Source organism: Stegodyphus dumicola, chromosome 3 (assembly GCF_044657685.1).
Source record: "Stegodyphus dumicola isolate Sdum_Otavi_A_Nest chromosome 3, ASM4465768v1".
NCBI classification, from domain to species: domain Eukaryota; kingdom Metazoa; phylum Arthropoda; class Arachnida; order Araneae; family Eresidae; genus Stegodyphus; species Stegodyphus dumicola.
The window spans coordinates 49,704,149-49,721,963 of NC_140770.1; the positions used below are offsets into that span (position 1 = coordinate 49,704,149).

At 32.5% G+C, this 17,815-nt stretch overlaps 1 protein-coding gene across 2 annotated transcripts in view; it reads right to left on the minus strand.

Moving 5' to 3' along the window:
• Positions 1-7,114: 7,114 nt before the first annotated feature.
• Positions 7,115-17,815, minus strand: part of Hdc (histidine decarboxylase) — a 66,861-nt gene continuing 56,160 nt past the window's right edge. For both annotated transcript variants that reach the window (XM_035349938.2, XM_035349937.2), the window contains exons 12-15: positions 14,970-14,989; positions 13,540-13,638; positions 13,338-13,439; positions 7,115-7,907 (exon numbers count right to left, since the gene is read on the minus strand). In XM_035349938.2, coding sequence (XP_035205829.1) covers positions 7,290-7,907; positions 13,338-13,439; positions 13,540-13,638; positions 14,970-14,989 — 839 coding nt within the window. In that variant the 3' untranslated portion in view covers positions 7,115-7,289. The remainder of the gene's footprint in view (positions 7,908-13,337; positions 13,440-13,539; positions 13,639-14,969; positions 14,990-17,815) is intronic.

Consider the following 17,815-nt stretch of genomic DNA (forward strand, 5'->3'; position numbering starts at 1 on the left):
TTCCCTTTTGTAAAATTTTTAAAATAAAAATAGTATTTTCCTCAAAATATGAAAAAAAAATGTCTGAAAGCTTTAAGATTTTATATTACGCCCAATGGGGCGTTTTTTAACGCTTTCTGTGTTACTTTTATTTATTAAATATCATGTCTTCTCACTTAAACCAAAAAATTCAATTCAACAGCAATATCGCAAAATTATTTAATAAGAGCATATCTTCAGAATTTGCGATACACAGTCTCGCACGCTGGCGATGAAAATGTTTTTCTTTTCCCCGTACAGTTTTGCCTTTACTCGCTTTGAAATCGTTGAGTTTGTAAATCAAAAATTCGTTAAAGCTTTACAAAATATGAAATAGATAATAAAACAAACTCGAAACTCCAAATTTCGGCTTCCAGGTGCCCATATTCGAGTGGGGGACTACGATTTTCAAAATCTGATGTCTCTGTGTACTACTGTTACATTCATACAGATTATTCATTATTGAATTACTTTAAATAATGGCGGCAGGCTCTAATATTTGGTGGCAATAATTTGAAAAATGAAAGGCTGTTTATAGTGAACCAATGGAAAATGCCAAAACGAAATTAATAGCTCTTCTGTGAAAATTGCCACTTTTGGCTAAAACAATTATTCTGTGCATGTCTGTCGTCGTTTTCACTGAGTCACTGCATATGGCAAACGTCGTAACATGAGTTAGCTTTACACAACGCTAAAGAAAGCGAATACACAATCTAAACAGGATTACCTATTAATTCTATTAATTTTGTTTTTGGCTATCTCGAAAACAAGCGGCAACTTAGGTATATCTTACTTAATTGAATAAGCTAATATATCACTAATTTTAACAAGTCGTTATTTAACAGTAATTATCGATAGAAGCATCTAGTAGCAATACTTCAAATTCGATGTTCATTTATAATCTACTTGTGGCTAGGCAGACATTTTCACATTCAAGAATGAAGTATAATTTCCAAACGAATTGATTAAAATTGAATGGTTTTGCTACACGACTGGGGTAAAAGGATGTCAGAAAAGACGTCAATGCAGTTATTTATTAGCTTCGTAAATAATGATGACTGCATCGTAAATGATGATGAAGTATGAATTCGCAAATAAATTCTTAATTTCTTAGTACATCATAAAATGACGCGCATTTAAGTGAAGAAAAGAACAGTGATTTTCGTCATCGTATTGAAGATGAAGATTTGAAGATTATTTTGGATTAAGTTATTCATATCCCATGCATAGCTTTCTGTGAAATAGGGAATTTCAATCAAAAAAAGTCCACTTTCTCCAAAGAACCTACGCAGTGTTTTAACAATGGATTCTTCAGCTGACAGAGATGATTGCCATTTGATCTCAGATGAATTCCGCGAAAAAAACATAGCTGCAGATTTTTAATATCGTTCGTACAGAAAGGAAAGATTGGAGCATCAATCTGATTAGATAGCATGCGTTATAGAAAGAAAAAATAAATTTAGACTAAAGGATTCTCAAATCTAGATTTCCTGAAAGATGAAATAACGTAATGTTGGCATACCGGAATTTCCTTCATCTTGTTTTCGAAAAATTGAATATGTATCAGACTACCATAATTCAGAAAACTTTTATGAAATGAACTAAAACAAAATAGATACAATAAAAACGAATATTATTTAATTTTGGTAATTAAATGTATGATTTTGTGTCAGTTGTTGATATTATTGCATTTGATAAAGCATTAAAATTAATTTGATCTTTTTAGCCCAAAAGAGCTATTAATTTCGATTTGGCATTTTGGGTTGTTTCACCACAAAAGACGTTTCCCTTTTCAGTTTGTTGCCACTAAATATTAGAGTTCTACATTATATTTAAAGAAATTAAATAATGAAGATGAATGTATGTAAGTTCCTCGCATTGAGAAAAACTACGGTACCTACAGACACCAAATTTTGAATAACGTAGCCTTCCACTCGATTATAGGCATCTGAAGCCCAGATTTGGAATCTGGAATTTGCTTTATTATCTATTTCATATTTTGTAAAACTTTAACGAATTTTTTATTAACAAACTCAATGATTTCATCTCCAGGACACGAGACAGTGCATCGGAAGTTCTAAACATATGCTCTTTTCAAATGTTTCGTGATATTACTCTTGAATTGAATTTTACGGCTTAAATGTGAAGAACATGATATTTAATAAATAAAGGTAACACAAAACCGTTAAAAAACATCCCTTTGAGAGGAATCTAAAATCTGAAAGCTTTCAGACTTTTTTAATCCCTAAAAAATTAAATAAATACTAGAAGTGGTGTTTCCTCCTTGACGAAGGAGGATGTAATCCCAACCTGTTTTGAATGCATAAATAGTTAAACAGTTTAGTTTTCCCATAAAGATGAGCACAATTTAAGTGTGAAATTTCCCTAGCTTAAAAATTGAGTTAATATATATTTACTAAGCTTGCTACTAAGTTGAACTAACATAACAGTAACAATTGGCCGCTACTTTTTAAAAATAATATGGTATAGTTCAACGAATGGAGAAAGTAAAGGGTTTTAAAAACTTTGGTATTCTGGAATAAAGTTCTTTAGAAGTATTACAGGTACTCATGTGGTTAAATTAACTACTGAGTTGAAGTAAAATGAACTTTCAAACAATGGTGTACTGAATTAACAAGAGAAAGGGGAATAATATGTGTGCGTCGAGGAAATGCTTGAAGAGGCAAATAATTTTGGGCTGTATTCAATGGTGGTGTGAACAAGAATGTTATTCTAGGTTTTTGCAAAAAGAGCGATATAATTTGGGGTAAGAATGCACTTTCGAGCTGAATGAATTCGAGGAATTAGTAGTCAGATTTTTTTCTTTCGTTGTTGCCATTTGAAGCAGTGATTTTGAAGTGAACATCGAAGGCTTTAATAAATCGCATTAGCTTTAGTTGAAATACAGTTGATCTAGTGTTCCTTTTTATAGTAAAAATGGCTCCTTCCAAATGAAACAAATGTAGTGTTTGTTTCAAACGCAAATTTATTCAGTTTGCGAAAGAAAATGGAAATCGTGCTGCTGCAAGTATGTTGAGGTTGGTGAAAGCTTCATACAAGAGTGGATAAAAAATGAAATCACGGTAATTAATATGCGAAAAAATAAATGTGCTTTGCGCAAAGGAGTAACGAAATGGCTTATTTAGAAGAAAGTTTTGAGAACTGGGTCCAAGAAAGTCGACAGTCTAATTAATTGTAACAAGAAAAAGCATAAATTTATTTAAGTGGGCGAAAAAGAATACAAATGAAAGTGAAAACTTTAAAGAAACTTTGAGTTGGTGTAGTCGGTTTATGGAACTGAATAATTCAGTTCTACGAGAAAAAACACAAAACTTTTATAAAGACTTCCGTAATGTTACTGACCTACCAAAAAAAAAAAATACTGTTACATATTGGAAATTTGGATGAAACTCGAGTAATGTTTGATATGCTAGAAAATAAAACAATAGATGTGAAAGGAACAAAAAAGGATTCACATAAAAACAGAGATCACGAAAATCTCTCCTCACCGTAGTGTTTTTCCGTTTAGCGGATGGCACAAAATTTAAATCCATGGTTATTTTTAAAAGAAACACAATGCCGAATTATAATTTCTCAAACGTTTTAATTCGTGTTCACGTGAAAGAATGCATGGACGAGAAAGGTATGATATCGTGGATAAGATGCATTTCGCAAAGGCGGCTGTGTTGCATGCAGGGTGTCTTAAACCTTTTCCGGTTGCGACCCCTTTTTATCACTGAGATTTTTTCGCGACTTTCAGGTCCCCATAATTATCTTTATCTATTATCTTATCTTTATCTATTTTCAGATACATTGTCTAAAAATATTTGGTAATTGTAAAATTATTATAATAAAGAAATATCAAAACTGTTAAAATTTTTGGCGACCCCCTGCTGCAGGTCTCGCGACCCCCTTGGGGTCACGACCTACAGTTTAAGATACCCTGCATTAAAGAATCCAGAAAGTATTTTAGTTGGGAACATGTTAAAATCCCATCTAACGGATAATACGAAAATATTATTGAAAGAGTGTAATACAGACAACGGCTGTTATTCCAGGCGGATTAACGCCAATAGTTCTGCCTTTAGATGTGTGCATCAATAAGCAAAGCAAAGAAAATTTAAAACGACAGTGGAATATATGGATGTTGGAAGGTTAAGAAATATTCAACAAGTAATATAAAAAACTTTTTTTCAAAGTCAATTCCTACTTAGGTCAACAAAGAAAAATTATAAAAATAAATAAATAATAATTTAAAGACACTAAAATTACAAACAAAAACTTTTAATTACAAATTTTGTGAAAAAACTATATCTGTGATTCACTACATATCAAGTGTGATTCACTACAAGTTAAAAAATATATTTGAACTTGAGTGGATGAATAAAAAGTATTTTATTAACGACTGAAAATTTGAACAAGGTATAGGGAGAGTGTGTGAGCTAACAGTAGGTATTTAAAAAGGGAGGCCATGCAACATGCCAGTCAATAGAGTGGATAATAAAAGCATGGAATGAATTTAAACCTGACATAGTTCAAAAGTCATTAAAAATGTAGTATATCTAACAATCTAGACTAGATGAAAAGGAAGATGATTATTTGTTTATGGATCAGAGTAGCAGTGATGGTAAAGATGAAACAGATTCGATGACGTACCTGAAGCTATAACAGAAGATGAATAAGACGAACTTTTCATGTTATCCGAAAATGAGAATTTTAAAGTTCATAAAATATGTCGTTTCTTTTAAATAAACAGTCTTTAGGTATATGTAGAAATCTAATTTTTTATATTCATCTTTTTCTTATTTTTAAATTTATCATTTTAATATCCGGCGTATAACACGCATCCGTAAATTTCGGTTTTATTTTTTGTATTAAAAGTGTGCGTTATACGTCGGAATATACGTTAATACTCTGATAATTAAAATAGTCCGTTCGTGATTTCATAGACTAAGCTTATGACGTCTGTAGAAAAAGATATTTCGATATTTATGTAATCGATACACGGAGAAGAGCCCGGAATTGATATATGCTCAGTTTACAATATAAATATACTAAAAGATGAGATTCTCTGAAGGAACCCAGTCGTTAAAAATTTTCATAAAAATATCATATTTTACATCTGAATAAAAGGATACCTGGGAAGATGAATTAGGAAGATTTTGGTCTTAGATCAGTCCCAGAAAAAAAAATCAGGGAAAGTTCTTATAAGCAAAACTATGAAATACCGTGCAATGTTATTATCATTTAAGAATAAAGCAAAAAGAAAAATAAGTAGCAAAATAACTGTGATTAATTAGCTGAATGATGCAGGAAATTTAGTTGAATTTAGATCTTTTAGATCTTCTGGTATATTCCCTCAAATGCTATAGACAATATATTCATGAATTTCTAAGGTTTTTCCTTTGAAAAGGATCTATTTAAATTGTTTGTTCCTTCACAGAAGGCAGCGGTGTCTGCCCGTTAGTGCCTCCACAATAAAATGGCCACCACTTCTGGCCACTTTTATGCATCATCTTTTTAGGGATAGCCATTGTCGAATAGGTAAGTGCCTGCCATTACATTAAAAAAATAAAGTAGTTTTAAAATTCTCTCCTGACTACCTTTTTAAGAACTGAAAATATCCTTTTTTCAGTTTGGTTTTCAACATGAAAAATAATTAAAAAAAAAAAATCTGAACGGTTTCAGATTTTAAATTACGTCCAAAGGGGCGTTTTTTTAAACATATTTGTGTGTTACCTTTATCTATTAAATATCATGTTCTTCCTTCTTAAACCATAAAATTCAGTTCAGGAGGAATATCGCAAAATAATTTTAAAATAATAATTTTAAAATGAGCATATCTTTAAAATTTCTGATACACAATTGCGCGCTGGAGATAAAAAGATTCCCCCCCCCCGGTAGAGTGTTACCATTGCTCGCTTTGAAATCCTTGTGTTTGTTAATCAAAAATTCGTTAAAGTTTTACAAAATATGAAATCAATAATAAAATAAATTCCAAATTTCAAATTTGGTCTTCCACATGCCCATATTCGTAGGAGGATTACGTCATTTAAAATTCGATGGCTCTATGTACCGTTGTTTTATCACAATGCGAGAAATATATAAATACATTTATGTAGATTTTTTATTATTTAATTTCTTCAAATATAATACAAGACTCTAACATTTGGTGGCAACAGTTTGAAAAGTGAAACGGACATTTATAGTGATTCAACGCAAATCGCAAAACGAAAACAATAGTCCTTCAGGGACAAAGCGCCTTTGGACTAAAAACAAATTCCCATCAAGTGTTGTTTGAATATGAAACAGACTTTTAAAAGAAGTGTGTCTTGTTTCAGAATGAAAGTTGTCGATTCCTGCCAGAAAGATTCGATCTTCCCTTGTAGAGACATTAGGTAATTTTTTGGAAGCCGGCAAGATGAAAAATGAGCAATCGCCTTCGCCGGGAATCGAACCACGGGCCTCTAGAATACCGGCCCACTACATCACGAAGGCACGCTAGGAAAGCGGGAGAAATACCTAATCGAATAAAAGTGGTACCCTAATCGAATAAAAGTGAAGCATGAGAGTAAAATTAATAACATATTTGTTTCAGTATCCCTAAATATTTTGCGAATATTTTGGTAATCGAATTATAAGGTATTATCTCCCTCCTTTCTACACGCTTTCGTGCTGTAATAGTTAGCACACTCAGCGTGTATTCGGGAGGTCCAAGTTCGAGTTCCGGCAGGGGCATTGCTCATTTTTCGTGTTCCTGATTCAAAAAAACTAATGACTCTACAGAATGAATATTTCAAACTTCATTGAAATCAGTTAGTCACCACCGCTTCAGTAAGGAAACAAGAAATTAGTATCTAATAAATAAAACACTACAATTCAAGAAATTACTGATATCTCAAAATTTTCATATTCTTTTGCTTTCAACGACACGTTTGTGATAAGAAAATTATTATAATTGCATCTCAGAGGATCATTTAAAGAAATACGTATAAAATTTCGTGTAAATAAATCTAAGCTTAAAATTAAAAAATCTTCCTATATCTAACATTGCAGTAAATTATTAATACTAATTACAATAAATTATTCAAATGCATGCAGATACACATTTTTATTCTAGACCACATGAACATTAAACATCATCAGAATAGAATAATAGCAGAAAATTTGACAAAGAATTTGACAGCAGTTTAAGCTACATCATATTTCGAATATTACCTTGAAACGACACAGATAGATTTAAACATTACATATAACTACGCAAGAGTAAACTAACACGGAATTTTCTGACCACATTTATCACACCTAGTTACGTCTTCTGAAGATGATTTGTTTTCCTCTAAGCTTTCCGCTAAGGTTTGCTCTTCAATAGAAACTATGCTTTTTCTTAATGCATTCTCCTTCGTTGAGTTGGTTGCTACCATCAAATCGATGTGCGAATCCAGGCTGTACTGACGCTGCCCACGGACTAATCCCTTCACACGTCGTTGCAAAACTGGAGAATTTTTGCTTGCTATCCTCAGGGTGCCATTCCTGTCTAAGAAATCTTTGAAATTATCTCCAGCGTCGGTGATGGCGACAAAGCTGGCGTTCATAATCTTCGGTATCATGGGACTATTGCTGAGTAGAAGGCTGGCGCCAAAGTTGGGATTCCGTCGCTTAATTTCCGCCATAGACATTGGACGCCTGCCCGAAGGAGATGCATTCAGCAGCTGGCTGCACATCATTTGTATAAAATTCCAGTCGTTGCGGATGTCCTGGCTGGTAGTTCTGGGTGATGTGACGGTGAAGCGAATAACGTATTTGCCTTTGAGAGAACATGGAACGCAATGTAGCTTGCCATTAGAGTTAATTCTTTTCAGAAGAGTCTCAGTTAGCTCGTTTTCCCCCTGAAAAATGCATTAATGTATTATATAATTTTATTAACTCATTGCGTTGGAATTAATGAGATTTACACATTCAGAAATCTGTACTTATATTAATACACAGTTTTTTTTACCTAATGTATTTATCATTACTACTTTTTTTTAAGTTTTAGACCGGTTGAAGAGTGTGTGAGTCGATTTAAAAAATATTCCAGGTTCACCAAAAAATAAATTAACAAAGCCAACCAAATTTTAAAATTATCTGAATGAAATCTAGTCCGTAATGCTTTCAAAAGTGCATTGTTGTCTTCATTTATGCACCAGTCTCATTGGTTATGCTATGAAGAGTGCTCTTTCAGAGTATTTGATTTGAAGCCAGTACAGTGCTTAGGAGAGCCGACTGTGATACTAAAGACCCCGGGTTCGAATTCCGAAGGAAAAATTGTCTTTCCTTTATAGGCGGCAACGGTGTCTGTCTATTAGGTGCCTCCACAACAAAAGGGCCACCAATTCTGGCCTTTTAGGAGTGGCCATTTTCGAAGAGGCAAGTGCCCGCCATTAGATTTTAAAATATATATATTTGAGTACGTGTAGAATTCTCTGTTGAATTCCTTTTAAGAATTGAAAATATCGCTTTCTCAATTTGGGTTTCAACCTGAAAAATAATTAAAAAAGAATCACCAGATTAAGAAAGAAAAATAGTAGGAATGACGGACAGCTTCGAATTCTGTTTTTATTCCAGAAAATTGCTTTCAGTGTGCTACAACTGAATACGTTGTTGTAGTAAAGCAGCGTATTCTCCTCCACTGCTGATATCTGTTACGACAAACAGCCTTTTTCAACCATCTCAAGATATGGATATAATATGTCAATTATATGAAATCTCAGAATAACACAACTCAACATATGATTCCATAATTCCTGGGGGAGGGGAAGTCTGATGTGGATACTACATGACTTCCTTGTACGGCTTATTAACTTATACACATTTTTTGCTAAACTTCATTTAAACTTATTTCCTCGAATTATTTAACTTACTTAACCAATCTCTCCAGCCAAGTTGAAACTGAGATCAAAAACTGAAAATTTTGAAGTTAAATCTGCTGGTCAATTTTTGTCGGACGCGAGTCAAGTTTCTTCTAAATTTATTTTTTCATAACAGGTATAAAACTATCCCAAGTATAAGTACATGAATCGGGAGATCGCATTAAAAGTTAGATTTCATTATTGGTCGAAAATAAGTTTTAAAAAAAAATGTAACATCGCCAAAACATAAAAATTTTCGTCTTATAAAATACTTCTGCAACTAATGTATATAATTAAGGCCAACGATTACGAAAATGAAGGACTTTTAAGGGTTAATGGGATGAGTATATATATATATATAAATATGTGAATCAAAATTATAATATAAACTAACGGTAAAACATTAATTCTCCCTCTCTATTCTAAAAATCGCAATAATTTTTCTGGATTGCGTCATTTCTAGATCATTCTATGGCCTGCGCAGCTCTTATGCTGTAATAATTGGGAACTGAAACTATCATTGTAAACCAAAACTTTTCTTTTCTTGTGCTTTCATCTTGCATAACTACGCACTTCAGCTTCTGTCTGTGCTGTGCTTGGACACAATTACGCTATGCTGTTTCCTATTGCAAAAATATCAATAATGTAAATGTTCTTGAACAGGCACGATTAGGGTGTCAAGTGATCTGCGGACACATAATGTCAATTGGAAATAAAAATGGAATTAAAATCGCCTCGACTGTTAAGTTTTATTTACAAAGTCAACACATTAGCTTAGATGCAATCAGAATACTTCCTCTGCAATTTAGGATTCCTACACATCAACAGTGTTCCGACTTTTTCCTTTTCTTTGCTATTATGTCATATATATATATATTCTAATTTTTGTTTTACAAGATCCAAAATTTACTTCAATTTCATTCAATTAATGCGCAATCTTTTTGTTTGACTAAAAATATTTAAAAGTTTTTCTTTTGTTTTCAGAATTACATATTTCGCACAAGATTTTAGCCTTTTCAGCGATTACTTTCTCGCCAAGGTTTTTTTAGTTTCGCCAACGAAGCCGAAATGGCAAACTTGTACGTTCCTAGTGTTTCGCATCTCATAGTTTAGACTGGTGTCTAATGAGAGTTCTCGATATTCTTAAATTACTTTTTGTGTGTTCTAATTAGGTTTTTCACAAATATGTTTTATAATTTCCCTCACAGCTTAATTCATTGGATTACCTATTTAATGGTAAACATTTCAATTTAAAATTTTTCACTGAAATATTTTGTTTCTTCACTTTCGTTTTCAGTTCTTTTAATAAAATAGAATTCTCTTTATTTAAGGCTATAGTAATTATTCTAATTATAATTTACTTTGTTTTTCCTTGCTTTGGAGAAGGGCCAGAATTTTTGGGTGAACTATTATAATTAAAATACATCGAAATGGTTCATCGGCTAATTCTGGATACAGAAAAGCAAAGTTTTTGTAGAAGAGAGATTCCAATTAATTTCAGTGTTCCTCCCCCCTGACGAAGTAGCATTGAAGTTCATTGAATTCCTTTTCCGTGTTTGTTCATTTTTTAAATTTCGTTAATGTTTTGAAATGGGATTTTGCTTGCTTGAAACGTTTGGTTTTAAAATTTTAAAATTCTTTGCTGCATTTATAAGATTATTTGAAATTTATGAATTATGAATTTCAATTTTTGGTCTTTGTGAAATATTAGTTCTAAATTTCTTACTGTAAGTCTAATGATAATTTTTCTGCAGCTTAATGCGCGTAAATACTAGGCATCTTTATATTTTGTTTTCAAAAGAAGTGTTCTATAATTATATATATACATATGCATAATGTATATATATCTATTTGGCTTTGCCGATTGTAATAAAAAAAAGTAGATAAACAACTAAATGTTATAGCAATCCCATATGCAAAATTGCAATATTCTATGGCTAATCGTTTTTGAGTTATTAAAGACGCATACGTACGTCTTCAGAAATACATACATAGAGCCGTTACAAGAATCCCTTTTGAACCAACTTTAAACCCATTTTAACAGTCCTTTATTCTGTGCGTACGTACAGACCTCACGCGAGTAAATCGTTCAAATAGATTTGGGAACGGTCAACATGGATACTTCTGTTGAAATATGATATCCGACATTTTTCGCGATTGCAATATTAGCTTTAAGTCGTAGAAGGATGTAAAAACACATGTTAATTTCCATATGCTCATACAGTGTCTCAAAAAAGTGATGGGACGCTTGTGCTTTACAAAAGGAAACTGAAAATAAATTTAAAAAACATGTAAAATTTTTTGTGGGTGTTTTTCATACTTAAATTTAGTAGCAATTATTACATAACATACATTTTCTCAAAATATTAAAATATTAATTTAATAAAAATACAATTGTTTAGAACGGAGCAGAAAATGGCTCACTTAAGTGATGGGACACTACGTACTATGCAACAAAAATCGTCTGAAGTAAAAAAAAATATCTTTTGGGGTATTTATTTTTACTCAAAAGCAATTGCCAATAATTTATAAAATCGTCTGCAGTATTTCTCTCCAGTTTGTTTTGGAATTTTTGTGTTTTTTAGCTCTGTGCAGCCATGAATGCTGAACGAAAAGAAACTTTGCCTGGAATTCGAAAATTAGTTATTAATTTGCATATTGAACGTGGAAAATCTATTAGAGAAACTACTGAAACAGTTAACTTCAGTCATTCAACAGTTTTCAATATCATTAAGCGATATAAAAAGAATCATATGATTCAGGATAAAAGAAGACCTGGCCGACCATCAAAGCTATCCAATGGAATAAAGCGAATAATCGTTCGAAATATTTAAAAAAAATCCAAGAATGAGTGCTCCTAAAGTTGCTTCTGATTTACAAGCATTATATGGAGTAATTATTAATTCTGAGACTATTAGAAGAGTAATTCGATCTACTGGATATCACGGTAGAGCAGCCAGGAAAAAATTCTTCGTGAGTGAAAAGAATAGAAAACTCAGACTGGCTTTCGCAAAATCCAACATTAATAAGAATTCTGATTACTGGAATGAAGTTATATTTGCTGATGAGAGTAAATTTAATATATTTGGTTCTGACGGTAGAATCTTGGTGTGGAGAAAACCCAGGGAAGAATTTCGCAAACAGAACTTGGTGCCAACAGTAAAACATGGTGGAGGAGGAGTTATGGTATGGGGGTGTATGTCGTCCGCTGGAGTTGGTAATCTTGTTTTTATTGACAGTATAATGGATCAGTACAAGTATATTGACATTTTAAATCAAAATTTGAAATCTTCAGCACGAAAATTGAACCTTCATAACTATTTTAAATTCTACCAGGACAATGACCCCAAGCACAGTGCTTTGAATGTTAGATTCTGGCTGCTGTATAACTGTCCTGAAATAATAAAAACACCCCCACAATCTCCACAATTAAATCCCATAGAGAATATTTGGCAAGAATTGGCATCAAGAATTCGCAAACACACTATTTCTTCAAAACAACAATTAAAATCGGTGCTTCAAGAAGAATGGGGTAAAATCACTCCAGAAATCACAAAAAAATTAGTCAAATCCATCCCAAGAAGATTAAATCATGTTTTAAAAGTAAAAGGAAATCCAACAAAATATTAAAATCTTTTAAGAAGTAAAATTTTTGGATAAATATTTGATGAAAAAGTAAGTGTCCCATCACTTATGTGAGCCATTTTTTGCTCCATTCTAAACAATTGTATTTTTATTAAATTAATATTTTAATATTTTGAGAAAATGTATGTTATGTAATAATTGTTACTAAATTTAAGTATGAAACACAACCACAAAAAGGCCCACCAGCGGCCGAGCGGTAAAGTCGCTGAACACTGGTAGTTCGGTCCGAGGTTCGAATCCCGCGAACGGGCTGGCTGCATGGGCGTTTTCGTGGTTTTCCCCATGTGTAACGTGTATACGAGCCAGTTTCCCTTAGAAAGTCCTCCACGAAAGGCATCCCTCCTCTTAGGCAGATAGCCCTAGTGTGCTTTGCCATAATTAAATACACCACAACACCAACCACAAAAAATTGTAAATGTTTTTTTAATTTATTTTATTGCAGTTTCCTTTTTTAAAGCACAAGTGTCCCATCACTTTTTTGAGACACTGTATATGTATATATTCCGTAATTCCTGAGAATAAACCACATTGGAATTTTTATAATTGCTCTATATAAATGAATATGCAAGAAATGGTCATGGTATGTTTCTTTCTTGATTAAGTCTGTAGTGATTCTCTTACAGTTACAATTACTAGCAATCAATAATTTCAGAATTTTTGTGTGACAGTTGTTAATTGGCAGATGCGAGAAAATGTCATTAATGTTTTAGCACTGTTTGTGAATTTCTTTTAAGTGATGAATTAGAGATAAGAACGACTGAAGATTAAAAATTAAATAATTACCCTAATGCGAAAGACAGTCAGACCAAGGTGTCGTACCGCTGGAATTTCAAAACGATCATCGGCTTTGACAAGAGATTCAAATTCTTCCGCTAAGCGAACACTCTGAAATAATTTCAAGAATTAGGATTTGATACAGAAAGAAACCGGAAGATGGCGCCACGAGAAAGACTATTAAAAATTATCAAGTAGGAAATTGACTCACATGACGTATATGCTCCTGGAGTCCCTTTATTCCAAAATTCCTGAGAACAAACCACAGTTTAAGGGCACGAAATCGTTTGCTCAGTGATATCTGCCAGTGCTGTAATAACCAGAAAAATTAAAAAATGTTATATAATAAGGAAAAATTCTTTAAATATACAACGAAACAATAATATTTTAATTACACTATTCAAAAATGTAGTTACAGCATTCTCATTTTTGCACAAAATTATTTTCTAAATTACCTTTAATTTTCTCTTCAATACATTTTTTTAGCATAACTGTTGCTTTTAAATATTATATGTTCTTTTTGAATATCCATCAGGACAGCGTTGTCAGACGCAATCAATATTTTATTTATTGTTGGGTGCTTATAGGTACTTTTGAAATGGTGGGTGTCGATTTTGCAGGTACGCTTTACCCCAGAGTTAGTGGTAAAGCTTATAGTGTTCTTTACATCCGTTCAGTCTATCGGACCATTCATCTGGCATTAAAAACGTCCTTGACAATTGACGCTTTTTTCCAAATCATTGAGACGTTTTAAATCTCATCGTGGAAGATATTGTAGTGCGAAGCTGCACGCAAAAGGAGATCTTTAAATAAAATAAGTTTTTAGTCCAAAGGGGCTTTGCCTATGAAGGACTATTGTTTTCGTTTTGCAATTTTGCGTCGAATCACTCTGAATGTTTGTTTCACATTTCAAACTGTTGCCACCAAATGTTAGAGTACTGCATTATATATTTGAAGAAATTAAATAATGAAAAATCTGCATAAGTGTATGTATAGGTCTCGCATTGTTATAAAACAGAGCCATTGAATTTTGAATGACGTAATCCTCCTACGAATATGGGCATGTGCAAGACCAAATTTGAAATTTGGAATTTGTTTTCTTATCGATTTCATATTGTGTAAAATTTTAACGAATTTTTTATTAACAAACTCAAGGATTTCAAAGCGAGCAATGGCAACACTCTACGGGGGGGGGGAAACTTTTTATCCAGCGCGCGGAACTGTGTATCAGAAATCTAAAAGATATGCTCATTTTAAAATTATTATCTTAAAATTATTTTGCGGTATTGCTCATGAACTGAATTTTATGGTTTAAGTACGAAGAACATGATGTTTAATAAATAAACAGACCACACAAAAATGTTAAAAAAAGTCCCCCTTTGGTCATAATTTAAAATCTGAAACCTTTCAGATTTTTATTTTTTGTAAAATTATATTCTTTATTCTCTAACGCGATGCATACGTATACGCAGGATCTGTTCTTGAATACATTGTGGTAGTGGTTACCACACTGTTAAAATTAAGTGCATTAACAAGCAAGTTATGCGTATCTGTATCACTAGAAAGCAGTTTATGCACCATTTAAAGAAAATGAAATGACATACTACAAATAATTGTTTATAATTTGTAAATAATACTTACTGTAAAATCTACAGCTAGACCTGTAATATAAAAGAGATTACTTTAATTAACATAAATTTAAATAAGAATTAAATCAATGACATTTTTGCAATTATTTATTAAAACTAAATTATTGACTTACTAATGCAAGTCTAAAACATACAGTGAAACATTTTAAAAGATCTCTGTATCTGCTTGGAAATACAGCGTGAAATTAATAATTATAAAACTGCATGAATCTGTATTTAAAACGTTTATAAATAATCCACTTTTCGATAAAAGTAAATGTTATACATGAGACTTTTTGCCCTCATTAAAATAGTCATGAGTAAATATTATTAATTGAATATTTTTATTTTAGCTAAATCATCTGTACTTGCAAATAATTTTGCTGCAGGTGACAACATTTAAAGTGCATAAATGCCTTGTAAAACGTACAATTATTTTACGATGTGTCTTAATTAAAGCGTACCTTCAGAAGTTTTGCGAGAGATTTTATCTTGAATGTTATGCTTAACTGAGAAAACATATATGACAATATACTGAATATAGTAAATGCCTGATGAAATAAAAGTTTGAATATAAAATAAAATTAAAAACAACTTTGTTGGAAGAAATTAAATTTTTTTCTTTTCATTTCCATATTTTTATTTATCTCCAATTATGTAGAATAATTTACAATTATTATTGTGGAATTATTATTTACAGTTATTAATGGAATTATGTCAATTTGTGTAATAAAGAGATTAAGAAGAAAAAAATTAAATTATGGGTAAAGAACATACTTATAACTTCGAGTAAATAAAAAATTACAGATTAGAATAGATTGCGTAAAAAGGTCTAATTAATGCAATGAGATAAATAAATTTATTTAAACTTAAATTTTTTAATTCAGGTTATTTAAATTTTTTTTTTCAGTTTAAATATTGTACTGAAATCTAATTGCAGAAATTCCTCAACTGGTTTCACGTTCAGAATTTCATTTATCTTACTATTTTGCATTGCTTTGGAAACTATTTGAAATGCTTTTGCAATTACATGATGTACAAATGCCTGGAGATGTATTTCCTATGTAATACCTGGAATTTTTAATGGTTTAAAATCTGTGATATTTGATATCTGTGATTACTCAATTTCCGAGAGATGAGTTAGCATTATTCAACTTAGAATCTCTGTAATTCCAATTTGGCGACGTTCAAATTGGAAGCACTCTGATATTATTATTTATATTAAATGTGCAATTATTTTTTTATGTCGCTCTAAATTTAACTCCAGAAAACATATTGAATAGAGTTACGCACATTCTGGACATGTGTACATGTTCACTACTACACTGTAGAGACATTAGGTTAATTGGAAGCAGGAAAGGAGAAAAATAGCAACCGCCTTTGCCGGGAATCGAACCACGGACCTCTGGAATACCGGCCCAGCGTGCAGAACTACTACACCACGAAGGCACGCTAGGAAGGTGGATAACACTATGTCCATAAAAGTCTTTATGCATCGTTAGCAACTATTGGTCATACATATATAGTGATGGGCAACTTCGGTAAATTCTTGTACCCGTTACGAGAGTAACGGGTACAAGAATTTACCTGGTACAAAATACCCGTTACTCAAGTAACCGTTACTTTGAAAAGTACCGAAAACCGATTTCAAGTACCGAGTACCCAAGAACAATTTGGAGTACCGAAGTAACGAAATACCGGAGTAACGGTTTGCTGTACCGGAGTACCCCCTAGTAACGGTTTGCTGTACCGGAGTACCCTAGTAACGATTTGGAGTATCGAAGTACCCTAGTAACGATTTGGAGTACCGAAGTGCCCTAGTAACGATTTGGAGTACCGAAATACGCAGCTAACGATTTTGCGCACTGAAGGAACTCTGCCACGTCACCACGTGTTTGATTTTATCTGTACGGAGTAAGATTTTAAATATCAGAAAACATGTCAACTACGGAAGTGTCTGAGGAGCAGACCATTCATGGACACAAGGAGCGCATATCACCATTTCGCAAATACAACCAGATACTACTGTCCTCGTACCAAAACCGAAGTGAGCTGAACCCTCATCGATCCTCCAGTAACGAATACCGAAATACCGAGAAGAAACTCATATTTTCGTTACAAAGTAACGAATACCGAAAAGCACCCGTTTCGGTACAGAAGTAACGAATACCGAAAAGTACCCGTTTCGGTACAGAAGTAACGATTACCGAAAACTATCCGTTTGGGTACAAAAGTAACGAATACCGAAAAGTGCCCGTTTCGGTACAGAAGTAACGAATACCGAAAAGTACCCGTTTCGGTACAGAGTAACGAATACCGAAAAGTACCGATTTCGGTACTGAAGTAACGGGTACTTGAATGTACCGATTTTCAGTACCGTTACAACTAAGTACCCGTTACAAAATACCCGGTTCGGTAGTACCGACTCATCACTATACATATATATGCCGTCAACTCCCGATGATTGGCGATTAACAGAGTACTGCCTACAAATAAATATAATTGAAAGGAGGTTTTTATACAACAAGCTTTTATTTAAAATGGATATGATAAATTAATACACTAGAAAAAGAAAAAAATTATAGCATAGTTTAATGGGAAAAGCAAGTTAAATAATTGTATTTACAGATCTCTTCCACAATTTTAGATGTCGAATAATAAAAACGTGGGGCATCTATTTTAAATCAAAAGAGATAATGGCATATATATTTGGCAGTACAACTTAATTAATAAATTACCCTTTTATTATTAGCGATGTAAAAATGTAGATGAATTCTGTAAGGTGAATTATTTAATTTATTATTCCCAATATGATAAATTGTTTTTTGCCTTTTAGTGCCCTAATTATCACATTAGGCT